Below are 16,076 nucleotides of genomic sequence, written 5' to 3' on the forward strand. Positions count from 1 at the left end.
AATGGAGGGGAAATGGGGGAAAGGAGGAAAAGAGAGAGGAAGGGAGGAAAGGAGGAAAAAAGAGGAAAGGAGGAAGAAAAAGGAGGGGAAAAGCTGGGAAAAAAGGAGGGAAAAGGAGGAAAAAAGAAGGAAAATAGGAGGGAAAAGGAGAGGAAACAAGGGGGAAACAGGAGGAGGAAAGAGGAAAAAAGGAGAGGGAAAAAGGAAAAAAGAGGGGAAAAGGAGGGAAAAGGGGAAAAGGGGGGAAAAGGAGAAAAAAACAGGGGAGGAAAAAGGGAGAGGAAAAGGAGGAGGAAAAAAGGGAGGGGGAAAAGGGGGAAAATTAGGAAATGAGAAGAAAAAAGAAGGGGGAAAGGAAAGAGAAAAAGGAGGAAAACAGGGAAAAAGAAGGAAAAAAAAAAGAAAAAAGAAGGAAAAGGCAGCAGAAGCTCATCCTACAGGGCAAAGCTGTGGGATGAGGATGAGGAGCAGCAGGACATCCCCACCCTCCCACCCCCAAATCCTGCTGGAATCAATCACAGAGCCAGGAAAGGATCAGACAAATTTCCTTTTATTTCCTTAGAAAATATATTCCATTATTTCCTCTGGATGCTGTAAAAATGACATTTTTAACCTTTGTTTTTCTTGGTTTTTAATTTTTTTTTAACAATAAAAATAATGCTTGGAAGACTGAGAAGGAAAGCTCGGGAATCACTGGGAATTGAGGGGAAAAAATTCAAAATTCCAGCCAAGAAACTGCTGGGATTGCTGGAGATTTTGGGTTTAAAGTGTGAAAATTCCAAGATATTCCCAGAAGGAAAGGAAAATTTTTCATAAATGACTCCTCCCCCACAGAGGTTTTTGTGTTAAAAATGGAAAAATAGGAAAAAGCTGCGAGGTTTGGGTTTTGGCTGGTGCTGGGGAAAAAAATTGGGATAAAATTTTGGGATTAAATTTTGGGATTCCAGGGAATCTCTGCCAGGTAGGGGAGGGCTCAGGGCTGCTGGAGGAGGAAAAGCAGGGAAAAAAGGGGGGAAAAAGGAGGAAAAAGGGGGAAAAAGAGAAAAAAAGGAGAAAAAAAGGAGAAAAAAAAGAGGAAAAAAGGAGAAAAAAAGGAGAAAAAAAGGAGAAAAAAAGGAGAAAAAAAGGAGAAAAAAAGGAGAAAAAAAGGAGAAAAAAGGAAAAAGGAGGAAAAAAGGAGGGAAAAAAGGAGGGGAAAAAAGGAGGGAAAAAGGAGCTAGAGCTGAGCCATGGCCAGATCCATGTGGGCCATGAAAAACAGGGAATGAAATCTCCAAAGCACAGGGATAAAGACACAAGGTCTGAGGAAAACAAAAATTCTCCTTTTTTGGGTTTTCCCCTCTCCCATTTTTCTGTTTCTCCAAATATTTCAAACCTGAGCTGGAAATTTCACAGAAAATTCCACAGAAAAATTCCCCAACCTGGCTGAGATTCCCAATTTTGGATTCTCCCAATTATTCAATTCCCCCTTTTTTTTTTTTTTTTTAAGTAACTCTGATGCTTTTAAATCCCTAAAACCAAGCTGGGATTGCTCTTGGCTCAGCCAACTCCATGGGATTCCAAAAAATATTCCCAGCAAATGGAAAAAGTTGGAATTTGAGACCTTTCAGGTCATTCCATGATTCCAAACTGGATTCATTTAGGGATACACAAAAGAAACTTCTCATTTTTTTCCAGCTGCTGGAAAATCCATTAAACCCAAAAAATTCCTCAGCTTGGTTTTGAAGGAATTTGGGAATTCCTTGAAAGAGGAGGAATCCCTGAAAAAGTTTTCCTGATTTAAATTTTTTTGGGGAATTTTTCTCCCCAAAAACCAAGGGAAAAGCCACATCCCTACAGGAATGGGAACTTCCAGCTCCCCAAAAAAATAAAATCTTTCCTGGGATATCCCAACATTTTCTTTTTTATTGTTTCCCACCTTTTCCTTACAGGATCTGAGGGATTTGCACTTTTTAGGCAAAGACAGCACTGCCCCAAAACTCCAAATTTTGGGGAATTTTCCAGCAGATCTGGGAAATTCCGGAGAAAAAAAAAATCTTTGGTCCCCAAATCGCCGTGAAATACCCCGAGGATGCAAATTCCGTTTTTTCCCAGCCTTGAATTCCTCTTCAGGTTTAAAAATGGGGAGGAAAAAAAGCAGGAAAGGGATTTCTGGAAGGATTTCCTGGAAGGATTTTCTGGAAGGATTCCCACAGCTCGGGAGGGACCCCCACGGTCCCTGGGTTGCAGCAATGAGGGAATTCCCGATTTGAGGGGAATTCCCGGATTTGAGGGGAATTCCCGGATTCCAGAAAGGAATTCCTGGATTCCAGAGGGAATTCCAGGTGGGAAAAAGGAGGAGGTGGGAGTGGGGTTCAGTCCAGGAAACGCTGGCAGGCTTTTTTCCAGCGGCACGCCGTGCACCACTGGTCCCGGTGTTCGATGCCGTAAACCTTGCGGCACTTCTTGGCTTCGCCGCGGATTTTTCTGGGAGGAAAAGGGAGGAATTGTGGGGATTTTTTTTCTCTGAATTCTAATTTTTTCCCTTTTTTCTTAGAATTGTTCAAAGCTGATCTCTACTCCTAGAGAGAACTCCTTTATCTATTCCTTTATCCATAAAGCATGAACAGAAATAAAAAAAAATATAAAAAGAACTTTTAGTTTTGAACAGTTCATTTTTCAAATAAACACCTCATGAGTTTAATATGGACTGTAAACACAGCTTGGAAAAGCTGTAAAAATAAAAGGAATTAGTAAAAAAATTAAAGGTTTTTTTTCTTCTTGTGGAAAAAAGTTCCTATAACCAACACCAGGAAAAAAACTCCGCTAAATTTGTCGTGTTTTCAAAACAACAAATTTAATATTGTTGATACATTATTAAATATTGTTAAATTTAAAATATTGTTAAACAACTTCATACTGCTAATTTTTGTGCAGAGAAGTGCTTTACCTGTTAAATAAACAGGTGGTTTTTTCCGTTTTCTCCAAATTTTTTTCAATTTTCTCCAAAAAAAATTTTTCCCCAGAACGAGTTGTGGGGGGAAGGCACTGCTTGAAAGTTTGCTAAAAAAAAATGGAATAAAATGGAATTTTTCTCCCAACTACAAATTCTCACAGCTATATCCTAAAGCAAAATAAATATAAAATTGGAGTTTTTTTGGGTTCTTACCTGGTGGTGAGGGGGAGGCGAGGAGGGGAGGCCACGAGGAGCTGGGGCTGCAGCAATGGCGGCGGCCGAGGCTCGCTGAGACTGAGGGAGCGGCTCCGCGCCTGAGGGAGAAATGGGACAGAAATGGGACAAAAGGGACAAAATGGGCAAGAAAAGGCACAGAAAAGGGACAAAAAGACACAGAAAAGGGAGAATACAGGTAAAGGTGAGGGGGAGGCCATGAGGAGCTGGGGTTGCAGCAATGGCGGAGGCAGAGGCTCACTGAGGGAGCAGCTCCGCGCCTGAGGGAGAAACGGGGCAGAAATGGGACAAAAGGGACAAAATGGGCAAGAAAAGGGACAAAAAGACACAGAAAAGGGACAAAAATGGGTAAAGGTGAGGGGGAGGAATGGCAGGGAGGCCACCTGGGGCTGGAGCAATGGCAGCCGAGGCTCGCTGAGGCTGAGGGAGCGGCTCCACGCCTGAGGGAGAAACGGGACAGAAATGGCACAAAAGGGACAAAATGGGCAAGAAAAGGCACAGAAAAGGGACAAAAAGACACAGAAAAGGGAGAAAATGGGTAAAGGTCAGGGGGAGGCCATAAGGAGCTGGGGTTGCAGCAATGGCGGAGGCAGAGGCTCACTGAGGGAGCAGCTCCGCGCCTGAGGGAGAAACGGGGCAGAAATGGGACAAAAGGGACAAAATGGGCAAGAAAAGGGACAAAAAGATACAGAAAAGGAACAAAATGGGTAAAGGTGCAGGGGAGGAATGGCAGGGAGGCCACGAGGAGCTGAGGTTGCAGCAATGGTGGTGGCCGAGGCTCGCTGAGACCGAGGGAGCGGCTCTGGGCCTGAGGAGAAACGGGGTAGAAATGGGACAAAAGGGACAGAAATGAGACAGAAAGGGAGAGAAAAGGGACAAAAGGGACAGAAAAGGGACAAAAAGGCACAGAAAAGGGGATTGAAAGGGTGAAGGTGAGGGGTTTTGTGGTGTACCAGTGTGGGTTCCTCAGGGAGGGGGATGGGGAGAGGTGTGAGGGGAGAAAAAGGGCGGGAAAAAAAGGGTGGGGAAAGAGGGGGAAAAGGGCAGGAAAAGAGGGGGAAAAAGGGGGGGAAAAGCGGGAAAAGAGAGGGGAAAAGGAAGAAAAAAGTGGGGAAAAGCCAGGGGAAAAGAGGAGGGGGAAAAGAAGAAAAAAAGGGGGCAAAAGAGGGGGAAAAGATGAAAAAAGAGGAAGAAAAAGAGGGGGAGAGGACAGGGAAAAGGAGGAAAAAAGGAGGGGGAAAGGAGGGGAAAAAGACAAAAAAGGGGGAAAAAAGAGAGAGAAAGGAGGGGAAAAAGAATGTGAAAAGAGGGAAAATGGGGAAAAGAGGGGTAAAGGAGAGGAGGAAAAGGAGGGGGAAAAAGAGGAAAAAAGGGGAAAAAAGGAGGTGGAAAGGAGGGGAAAACGGGTGGAAGAAAGGGGGGAAAAGGAGGGGAAAGGAGAGGAAAAAAAAGGAGGAAAAATGGGGGAGAAAGGAGTGAGAAAGAGAAAAAAGGGGGAAAAAGAGGGAAAGGAGGGGAAAAGAGAAAAAAGGGGAAAAAAAAAGGAGGCGGGAAAGGAAGGAGAAAATGAGGGAAAAAAGAGGGAAAAAAGGAGGAGAAAAGGAGGGAAGAAAGAGGCACTGGCTCATGGTGGGCTGCCCAGTCCAGGGCACAGGTGACACTCATCGGTGACAGGGACGGTGACAGGGACAATGACAGGGACAGCAGGGTAGGGGTGACACTCACCGGTGACAGGGACGGTGACAGTGACGGTGACAAGGACGGCAGGGTGGAGGTGACACTCACTGGTGACAGGGACGGTGACAGTGATGGTGACAGGGACGGCAGGGTGGAGGTGACACTCACCGGTGACAGGGACGGTGACAGTGACGGTGACAGGGACGGCAGGGTGGAGGTGGCAGCGGCCCAGCTGATGCTGGTGAAGATGTGAGGGGACACCGGGATCTGGATGGAGGGCAGCGCCTGCAGGGACAGAAATGGACAGGATGAGGGCTGGGAACTGCTGTCACCTCCCTCCCGCTGTCACACGGGGGTGGCACCGGCGTCACCTCAGTGGGGACGTGGTGGTTTCTCCACTCCTGCACCCCAAGCCCCAAATCCCATCCATATTTCTGGTTTTCCAGTCATTTATGGAGCTCTGCTGATGGCAGAGGGGACACTCAGGGGACAGGGACAGGAATCCCTGAGGCAGAAACAGGGATGGGACAGGGACACAAATCCTGGGATGTCCCCAGCTCTGTCCCCATGGATGTCCCCGTGCTGTCCCCAGCCATATCCCAGCTGTGTCCCCTCGCTGTCCCCACATTGTCCCCTCGCTGTCCCCTCACCTGGTAGGCGTGGTCGGCCTGGATGTGCCAGAAGGAGCCGGGGGCCGAGTGGCTCAGGCCGGGCTGGCAGGGCCCGGGCTGGATGACGATGGGGGCAGAGCAGGGCACGGTGGCACTGGTGACAGAGGTGACACCGGTGACAGCAGGGGGTGGCAGCTCGGCTGGTGGCTCCTCCCGGGCCTGCACCTCGGTGTAGTAAAAATCCTCCTCACGCTCCCGCTGCTCCCACGCGGAGCCGTCCCTGCGGGGACAGGGGACAGCGGTGACATCGAGGGGACACTGCCACCACCCCTGTGGGGACAGCGGTGACACCGAGGGGACAAGGGACAGCGGTGACACTGAGGGGACACTGCCACCGTTTGGGGACACCTGGGCACTGCCACCGTTTGGGGACATCGAGGGGACACTGCCACCGTTTGGGGACACCAGGGCATTACCACCGTCCCTGCAGGGACAGAGGTGACACCGAGGGGTCCTGGCTCTTTTTTTCCCAGCTCTTTTCCAGGATTTTCCAGTGTGTTTTTCAGGAATTTCCACCCTACCCCAGGATTTTCCAGGATTTTCCAGCCCATTCCAGGATTTTCCACCCTATTCCAGGATTTTCCACCCCATTCCAAGATTTTCCAGCCCATTCCAAGATTTTCCAGCTCATTGCAGGATTTTCCAATGTATTTTTCCAGGAATTTCCAGCATCTTTCTCCAGGATTTTCCAGCTCATTCCAGGATTTCCAAGAACTTTTTTTCCAGGACTCTTCAGTGCATTTTCCCAGGATTTCCCAGGACTTTCCAGCCTATCCCAGGATTTTCCCGAGTGTTTTTCCAGGACTTTCCAGCCCATTCCAGGATTCTCCAGCACATTTTTCCATGATTTTCCAGTCCATTCCAGGATTTCTCAGCGTGTTTTTCCAGGATTTTCCAGTGCCATTTTCCAGGATTTTCCAGTCCATTCCAAAATTTCCAAGCATTTTTTTTCCAGTGCATTTTTCCAGGATTTTCCAGCACATTCCAGGATTTTCCAGTACATTTTTCCAGGACTTCCCAGCATGTTATTCCCAGGAATTTCCAGTGAGGTTTTCCAGGATTTTTAAGCCCCATTCCAGGATTTTCCAGTGCATTTTTCCAGGATTTTCAAGCCAATTCCAGGATTTTTTTTCAGTGCTGGATGGACAGCCTGGAGCTGCTCACTGCTTCCCTCTCCTCATATTTTCCCAAAGAATTCCAGAGCCTGAACTCCCCCCGTGCCAAAAATTCCCAAAAACCCAAAGGAAATTCCTGGAAAAATCCTGGATTCAAAACCCAAATGAAACTCTTGGAAAATCCTAGATTTTGGGGTCAGGAATGGGTTGGGATTTCCCAGAGGAATTCAGAATTCCAGAGGGAAAAACCCCACGGATTCAACAGAATCTGAACAACACTGGAGCCAAAAATTCCCAAAACCTGAAGGAAAATCCTGGAAAATCCCAGAAATTTGGGACACAATGGTGGCTGGGGAAGTGCCCATTTCCCATGGGATTTCCTGTAGGAATTGGGAATTCTGGGGAATTGAATCCCATGGATTTTGGGGTCAGGATTTCCTGCAGGAACTGGGAATTCCAGAGGGATAAACCCTGGAGATTTTGGGGTTGGAAATGGATTGGGATTTTCTGTAGGAGTTTGGGAATTCCAGACGGATAAATCCCATGGATTTTGGGATTGGGGTTTCCTGCAGGAATTGGGAATTCTGGAGGGATAAACCGCCCAGGTTTGGGGGTGGAGAGTAGGAATTCCTGCAGGAATTGGGAATTCCAGAGAGATAAATCTCATGGATTTTGGGGTCAGGATTTATTTCCTGCAGGAATTGGGAATTCCAGAGGGATAAATCCCACAGATTTTGGGGTCAGGATTTCCTTTAAGAATTTGGGAATTCCAGAGGGATAAACCCCAGGGATTTTGGGATCAGGATTTCCTGCAGGAATTGGGAATTCCAGAGGGATAAACCCCAGGGATTTTGGGGTCAGGAATCCCCACAGGAGTTGGGAATTCCAGAGGGATAAACCCCAGAGATTTTGGGGTCAGGAATCCTCACAGGAGTTGGTAATTCCAGAGGGATAAACCCCCCCCGGGTGTTTGGTTTGGTGCCAGCCTTACCCCAGGTGCTGGGTGCGCACGTGGCGCTTGATGCCGACGCCGGAGCGCAGGACCTTGCCGCAGCCGGGCCACAGGCACTTGAACATCACCCGGGCCGAGTTCTGGGGACAAACACGGCGTCACCGCGGCCCGGGGACAGTGGGACACTGCCACCCCAGCCTGGGGACACCTGAGCCCAGTGTCACTTGTGTCTGGTGTCACCCAGGACATTGTCACCTGTGCCTAGTGTCACTTGTGCCCAAATGTCACCCCTGCCTGGTGTCACCTGAGCCCAGTGTTACCCAGGACATTGTCACCTGAGCCCGGTGTTGCTCTTGCCTGGTGTCACCCCTGTCCAGTGTCACCCCTGCCTGGTGTCACCCAGGACATTGCCACCTGAGCCCAGTGTCACCCCTGCCTGGTGTCACCCCTGTCCGGTGTCACCCCTGTCCAGTGTCACCCCTGCCTGATGTCATCCCTGTCCAGGGTCACCCCTGCCTGGTGTCACCCGTGCCCGGTGTCACACTGCCCAGTGTCACTCAATCCTGGTGTCACCCAGTGTCACCCCTGCCTGCTCTCACCCCTGCCTGCTGTCACCCTTTCCCAGTGTCACCCCTGTCCAGTGTCACCCCTGCCTGATGTCACCTGAAAATGGTGTCACTCCTGCCTGGTGTCACCCGAGCCTGGTGTCACCCAATCCTGGCGTCACCCCTGCCTGCTGTCACCCTTTCCCAGTGTCACTCCTGCCTGCTGTCACTCAAGCCTGGTGTCACGCGATCCCAGTGTCACCCATACCTGGTGTCACCAGTGCCTGGTGTCACCCAGGACATTGTCCCCACTGCCCAGTGTCATCCGAGCCCGGTGTCACCACTGTCCAGTGTCACCCCTGCCTGATGTCACCTGTGCCTGGTGTCACCCAGGACATTGTGTCCCCACTGCCCAGTGTCACCTGAGCCTGGTGTCACCCCTGTCCAGTCCTGCCCATACCTGCTGTCACCTGGTGTCACCCAGGACATTGTCACCCGTGCCCGCTGTCACCTGACCCCAGTGTCACCCACGCACCGTGTAACCCGAGCCCAGTATCACCCCTGTCCAGTGTCACCCCTGCCTGATGTCACCCAGGCCCAGTGTCACCTGAGGCCGGTGTCACTTGTTCCCGGTGTCACCTTTTCCCGGTATCACCCGTGCCCAATGTCACCCCTGCCCAGTGCCACCCCTGCCCAGTGCCACCCAGGACACTGTCCCTGTCCCTGTCCCTGTCACCCACCTTCCTCCGGCGCGGCGCCGGCTCCCCCGGCGGGGAGGGCTCGGGGTCGGTGTCGAAGCCGTCGTCGGTCAGAGGGGACGGGGTGGCACTGCTGGCACGGTGAGGAGGGGACGAGGTGACACTCCCAGGGCGGTGAGGAGGGGACGAGGTGACACTGCCGGCACAGTGAGGGGGTGACGGGGTGGCACTGCCACCGCGGTGAGGGGGGGACGCGGTGGCACTGCCAGCGCTGCTCCAGTGGCCGCCCCCGGAGCTCCAGTGGCCGCTGGTGGTGCTGCTGCCGCTGTCGGACACGTCCCCGCCGTCCTTCCAGGGGTCACCTGCGGCCACCTGCGAGGCTGAGGGGGGACACGGGGACATCGTCAGCGAGGGGACACCGAGGGGACATGGTCACTAAGGAGACATGGGGGAATTGTCACTGAGGGGACACGGGGACATAGTCAGCGAGGGGACATCGAGGGGACACTGAGGGGACACTGAGGGGACAGCTGAACCCGAGGGGACACAGAGACATTGTCAGAGAGGGGACACAGAGCCACTGAACCCCTGAGGGGACACGGTGGCATCGTCACCAAGGGGACACAGGGCCACCATCACCTTGGGGACACGGTGCCACTGTCACCTCAGGGACAACTGAATCCCTCTGTGTGGAGGGGACACAGGGCCACCATCACCTTGGGGACACAGTGCCACCGTCACCTTGGCCTTTCCCCCCAGCTTTGTCCCCTCTGTGCCACCCCGAGGTGACACCGAGCGTTTCCCACGGCTCCCGGGTTGATTTTTTCCATCCCGATATTTTTATCCGCCCCGGGAGCCTCTGACCCCTCGGGAATGCGGCAGCTCCCAAAAAAAGCCGTGACCGGGAATTGTCCCCGTCCCTCCCCGCCGCAGGTGGCACCGAGGGGACAGCGCCGGGATCCCCGCGGAATTCTGCTCCCTGCAATTCCCTGGGGTCGGGATTCAGCACCAAAATTATTCCAGGAAAAAATCTGGGGTGGATTTTTGGGAATTCCTTCATGGAAAGGAGATTTGGAGTCACCATTCCTGCAGGAATCCCAAATCCCTGTGGAAGTGGCACTTGGGGACATTGATGTGGAATTCCCTGATAGGTGGGATTGGGATTTCTCCTCAAAACCATTCCAGGAAAAATTTGGGTTGGATTTTAGGAATTCCTTCAAGGATGGGAGGTTTGGAATCCCCCAGGGAATTTCAGGTTGGATTTTGAGAACAATTCCTGCCTGGAAATGATTTTCCAGGGAAGTTTGGAGTCCCCATTCCCAGAGGAATTCCAAATCCCTGAGGAAGTGGCACTTGGGGACATTGATGTGGAATTCCCTGACAGGTGGGATTGGGATTTCCCCCAAATTGTTCCAGGGAATTTCAGGCTGAATTTTGGGAATTCCTTCCTGGAAAGGAGGTTTGGAATTCCCCAGGGAATTTCAGGTTGGATTTTGGGAACAGTTCCTGCCTGGAAATGATTTTCCAGGAGGGGGTTTGGAATCCCCATTCCCAGAGCAATCCCAAATCCCCTCGGCAGCGCCGCCAACGCTCGGCCTCGACCCCGGCGGGAAGGGGAACATTCCCAGATTTCCTGGGGTGCATGCATGGATTTTCCAGGGGTGCACCCACGGATTTTCCAGGATTTCTGTGGATTTTGGGGCGGGACTCACGGCTCTGCAGGGCGGGGCTGCAGGACAGGCTCGTCAGCACCATGGCCGCCACCATCTCGTCCATCTCCACCGCCGCGTCCGGGCGCCTGGAACCGGGAAATTTGGGAATTCAACGGGAACGACACGCGGATGCACCAGATATTCCCTCCCCAGGGAGATGGGATGGCTGGGAGGGGAGAGTCAGTGGGGAATTAGAGGGGAAGCCTTGAAATCCGAAATGGAAACGCCCTCCGGATTGTCCGAATGATCCGGATGTAAAGCGAAGAATCCCAGGATTTGGGATCCCAAACAGGGAATGACAGGATTAGGGATCCAAATTTGGGAAACCCAGGATATGGGATCCAAACTGGGGAATTCCAGGATTAGGGATTCAAACCGGGGAATCCCAGGTGGAGAAAATCTGGGACATCCCAGGATTCAGGAGTCAAATTGGAGAATCAAGGGATTTGGAATCCAAACTGGGGAACCTCAGGTATAGAAACTCTGGGATATCCCAGGATTTGGGATCCAAAATGAGGAATCCCAGGTGGAGAAAATCTGGGAGATTCCAGGATTCAGGATCCAAATTGGAAAATCCCAGGATGTGAGATTCAAACTGAGCAATCCCAAGATTTAGGATCCAAAGTGGGGAATCCCAGGATTTCGGATTTAAACTGAGGAATCCCAGGATTTGGATCCAAAATGGGGAACCTCAGGTGAAGAAACTCTGGGATATCCCAGGATTTGGGATCCAAACTGGGAAATCTCAGATGGAGAAAATCTGGGAGATTCCAGGATGTGGGATTCAAATTGGGGAATCCCAGACACAGAAACTCTAGGATATCCCAGGATTTGGGATCTCTGGGATCTCCCAGGATTTGGGATCCCAGGAGAAGGCACCGACCTTTTGGGAACGTCGATGTTGCTGGACACGGATCTCTCGGGAATGCCGGAATTGGGCAGGGATGGGGCCTGGAGCGTGTCCTGCACCCTCCAGCACGCCGGGAATCCCGGGATTTGCTCATCCAGGGAAGTGACCAAGACCTGGAAAAGGCAGGAGAGGTTTGGGATGTGAGGGGTGATCCCAGATTCTGAGCTTGAGCCCAAAAAAATCTGCTCTGCCCACCGCCAGCAATCCCAAATCCAGGGATTTCCCAACCCTCCAAACATTGGGATTAATCCCAAATGAATTCCCAAATTTCCCACCCCCATTAATGAGAAAATTCCTCCAGGGATTTGTCACACCAGGGATTGGGATTTGGGGGAGCAACACAATGATTTGGGATTCCCAAAAACAGGGATTGGGGCTTTTCAATGGATCACAAGGATCCAGAAACTCGGACTGGAATCTGAGAGATGGAATTCCCAAGGGATTGGAATTGAGGGATTGAATTCCTTTGGAATTGGAATTGGGAGATGGAATTCCCAAGGGATTGGAATCTGGGAATTTTATTTCCCTTGGGATTGAACTGGAAAACCGGGAAGAGCTCTTGGAAGGGAATTCTGGATGTTCCCAAATCCCCCTCAGCAGGATGGAAGTGCTGAGGGACACACATCAAGCTTTGCCTCTTTTTCCCAAAAAAAATTCCCACTTTTCCCCAGAATCTGGGATTTCTCCAAAGGAAACGGATCCCATGACCCACCAAAACCTCTGGATCCAGAAAACCCTGGGAATTTTTTTCTCCTCCCCCATCCCAGGCAGTACCTGCTGCCCTTGGAGCTGCCGGACGCTTCCAAAATTTTGGAATCCGGAATTTGGCAATCCAGGATTCGGTGATCCAGGATTTGGGAATCCAGGAGTTGGGGACCCAAGATTTGGGAATCCAGGATTTGGCGATGCAGAATTTGGCAATCCAAGATTTGGGAATCCGAGATTCGGCAATCCGAGATTTGTTAATCCGGGATTCGTTGAGCTGGGATTTGTTGAGCCGGGATTTGTGGATCCGTCATCGAGCGGGGAGAGCTCCGGGATTTCGGGATCAGCCACGCGGGTGCCGAGCAGGGAGCGCTTCCCGAGGCGCCGCGAGAGCACGGCCGCCATGGCGGGCACGCTGCGGACAGACGGATGGACGCGGGAATGGTAACTGGGGACACAGGGACACAGGGACAGACAGACGGACATGGGGATTGGGCAATGAGGACATGGGGACAGACGGACATGGGGATTGGAATGGCGCATTGGGGACAGACAGACAGACACAGGGATGGCACTGGGGACACAGGGACAGACAAATGGACATGGGGATGGCAGCGGGAGCTGGCACTGGGTGCAGAAACTCTGGGATATCCCAGGATCTGGAATCCAAACTGGGGAATCCCAGGATTTGGGACTCAAATCCAGGAATCTCAGGCAGAGAAACTCTGGGAAACACCATGACTTGGGATCCAAATCCAGAAATCCCAGGACGTGGGATCCAAACTGGAGAATCCCAGAATGTGGGATCCAAATCCAGGAATCTCAGGTGGAGAAATTCTGGGGAATCCCAGGATTTGGGATCAAAATCCAAGAATCTCAGATGCAGAAATTCTGGAAAATCCCAGGATGTGCGATCCAAACTGGGGAATCCCAGGATTTGGGATCAAAATCCAGGAATCCCAGGCACAGAAACTCTGGGATATCCCAGGATGCAGGATCCAAACCAGGGAATCCCAAGATTTGGGGACCCAAATCCAGGAATCTTAGGTGGAGAAACTCTGGGATATCCCAGGATGTGGGATCCAAATCCAAGAATACCAGGATGTAGGATTCAAACTGGCAAACCCCAGGATTTGGGGTCTAAATCTGGGAATCCCAGGATGCGGGATCCAAACTGGCGAATCCCAGGATTTCAGATCCAAACTGGGGAATCCCAGGATTTCAGATCCAAACTGGGGAATCCCAGGATTTCAGATCCAAATCAGGGAATCTCAGGTGGAGAAACTCTGGGATATCCCGGGATCTGGGATCCAAACCCCGCAATCCCCAGCACAGACCCCGCCGGCTCCGATTCCCCTCCCGCTCCTCATTCCCTCCTCATTCCCTCGGGAATTTCCTTTTCCCTTCTCCCGTTTTTCCTTCCCCCTCCGGCCCTCTCTGCCCGAGGGAAGGAAAACCCTGCCCGGAGCCAAAATTCCGGCAGATTTTTTTTTTTTTTTTTTGGATGTTGGATCCCATCCCGGAACGGCCGTGCCAAGAAATCCCCGCCCGGTTTTTGTCCCAAAATCCAGCGGAGGCCCCCGGAGCCCTGTCCCAGCTGTTCCCAATCACGGATCCCGAATTATTCTGGGCGTGGATTCGTATTTCCCAAAAAAAAAAAAAAAAAAAAAACAAACCAAAAACTGGGAATGTTTTTAATGTTTTTCCCCCCGTGCTGTGTGGTTTGGGAATGACGAGCTTGGAAAATGAGGAATTTTCCTCATGGGGAAAATGTCCTGGCGCTCATCCTGGTTTGTTTTTTCTTTTTTTTTTTGGGAAAACCAGGAAAATTGGCACAAATCCCTCCCCACGGAACGCAAAAATCTCGTGTTACCTTTTTTTTTTTTTTTGTGGGAGGAATTCCCTCCAATCCAGCCAAACTCCGACAAAAACCGGAACCGCAAATTCCAGGCTGCCAAACCTGGACACAAACCAACTTTTCCTCTCCCTCTTCCCAAAAAAAAAAATCCTCTCCTCATCCCAAAATATTCTGAAAAAACATCCTCTGGGATCCATGAATTCCTGGATTTGGGGATCCACAAATTCCTGAAATTGTGGATTCCTGGATTTGTGGATCCCTGGATTCCTGGGTCCATGGATTCCTGGATTTGTGGATCCCTGGACTCCTGGGACCCTATATTCCTTGATTTGTGAATCCACGGATTCCTGGATCTGTGGATTAATTAATTCCTGGATCTGTGGATCCCTGGGTTTGTGGATCCATGGATCTCTGGATTTGTGGATCCATGGATTCCTGGATTTGTGGATTCACAGATTCCTGGATTTTTTGATTCCTGCATTTGTGGATTCCTGGATTTGTGGATCCATGGATTCCTGGGTTTGTGGATTCACAGATTCCAGGATTTGTGGATCCATGGATTTGTGGATCCACAGATTCCTGGATTTGTGAATCTGTGGATTCCTGGATTTGTGGATTCCTGTATTTGTGAATTTGTGGATTCCTGGATCTGTGGATTCACAGATTCCTGGATTTGGGAATCCGTGGATTCCTGGATCCATGAATTCCTGGATTTGGGGATCTGTGGATTCCTGGATCCATGGATTCCTGGATTTGGGGATCTGTGGATTCCTGGATCCGTGGATCCACAGATTCCTGGATTTGGGGATCCGTGGATTGTGCACGGCACGTGGGGAAGGCGGCCAAGGAGGAGGAGGAGGAGGAGGAGAATGGCCGGGCCTGGAGGGCGGCACCGGGCAGGGCACGTGTGAGGGGCGGGGGACACGGAGGGACGGACAGACAGACAGACAGACAGACAGAGGGGGTCACACGGAGCGGGATCGGGGTGGGAGGGGACTGGGATTGAGGGGAGAGACAGCGGGACAGACAGGGATCGGGACAGACAGGGATAGGGACAGAGACTGGGACAGACAGAGGGATAGGGACAGAGACTGGGACAGACAGAGGGACCGGGACAGACTGGAGGGGGGTACAGAGGGATTGGGATAGAGAGATGGATTTGGGGGGATAGACAGGGATTGGGGGGACAGACACCGGGCAGGGAATGCTCCGGGATGGGGGGACACGGAGCCCGGGCAGGGATGGGAATGTCCGGGATTGGGCACACGGAGCCCGGGCAGGGACGGGAATGTCCGGGATTGGGGCACACGGAGCCCGGGCAGACCCCGGAGGATGCCCCGAGCCGGACCCGGGCAGGACCCGGCGCTGCTCTCACCGGCACCGGCAGAACCAGAGCCGGCTGCTCCCCAGCCCGAGCCGGCTCGGTGCCCGCTTACCTCCGGCCGTGGCTGTCGGTAAAGCCCCGTTCCCTTTCCCGTTCCCGATCCCGTTCCCTTTCCCGATCCCGGGCTGAGCCGCGCCGGGCCGGGCGGGGCGGGGGCGGAGCCGCGGCCGGGCGGGAACCGCCGCTCCCGCGCGCGGGGTTTTTTTTATTTAATTATTATTATCATCATTTCCCCCCCATTTTTTCTCCCTGAGGGGTAGAAAGACGCAGAAGAACGAGGAGAATAAGCAGGGCAGCAAGCCGAGCTCGGGGGACGCCGCCCCGCCGCACAACTCACCGAGCCGCGCTCCGCGCCTTGGCCTCGCCGCCGGCCGGGTTAAAGCTCCCGGGGCCGGGCTGCTGTAAACAACCTCTCCCCACATGCTCGGCCCCTTCCTGCGCATTGGCTCCGCCGCTGCCTCGCCGTGAAACGCCCCCAAAGCCCGGCCCCGAGCCCCGGCCCCGCTGGGCCCCGCCGGCCCGGCCCGGGAGCGCCGCGGGCAGAGCGGGACCGAGAGACCCTCGCTGTCCCCTCGCTGTCCCCTGGTTGTCCCCTCGATCTCTCTCGCTGTCCCCTCGTTCTGCCCCTCGCTCCCCCTCGTTCTCTCTCCCCTCCTCCTTTCCCCGCTTCTCCGTCTCTC

The 16,076-nt window shown here is 52.3% G+C and overlaps 1 protein-coding gene across 1 annotated transcript; it reads right to left on the reverse strand.

Annotated features, from left to right (window-relative positions):
- Positions 1-1,180: 1,180 nt before the first annotated feature.
- On the reverse strand, positions 1,181-15,487 carry ZNF395 (zinc finger protein 395). Its single transcript, XM_033053707.2, has 10 exons — positions 15,449-15,487; positions 12,224-12,569; positions 11,423-11,562; positions 10,540-10,625; positions 8,870-9,207; positions 7,624-7,724; positions 5,497-5,737; positions 5,015-5,131; positions 3,149-3,249; positions 1,181-2,466 (listed from the first exon to the last, which is right to left on the reverse strand). The coding sequence occupies exons 2-10, from the start codon at positions 12,557-12,559 to the stop codon at positions 2,355-2,357; spliced, it is 1,572 nt and encodes a 523-aa protein (XP_032909598.1). The 5' UTR covers positions 12,560-12,569; positions 15,449-15,487; the 3' UTR covers positions 1,181-2,354.
- Between the last annotated feature and the right edge of the window lie 589 nt (positions 15,488-16,076).

This window comes from Catharus ustulatus, chromosome 3 (genome assembly GCF_009819885.2).
Source record: "Catharus ustulatus isolate bCatUst1 chromosome 3, bCatUst1.pri.v2, whole genome shotgun sequence".
Classification (NCBI taxonomy): Eukaryota; Metazoa; Chordata; class Aves; order Passeriformes; family Turdidae; genus Catharus; species Catharus ustulatus.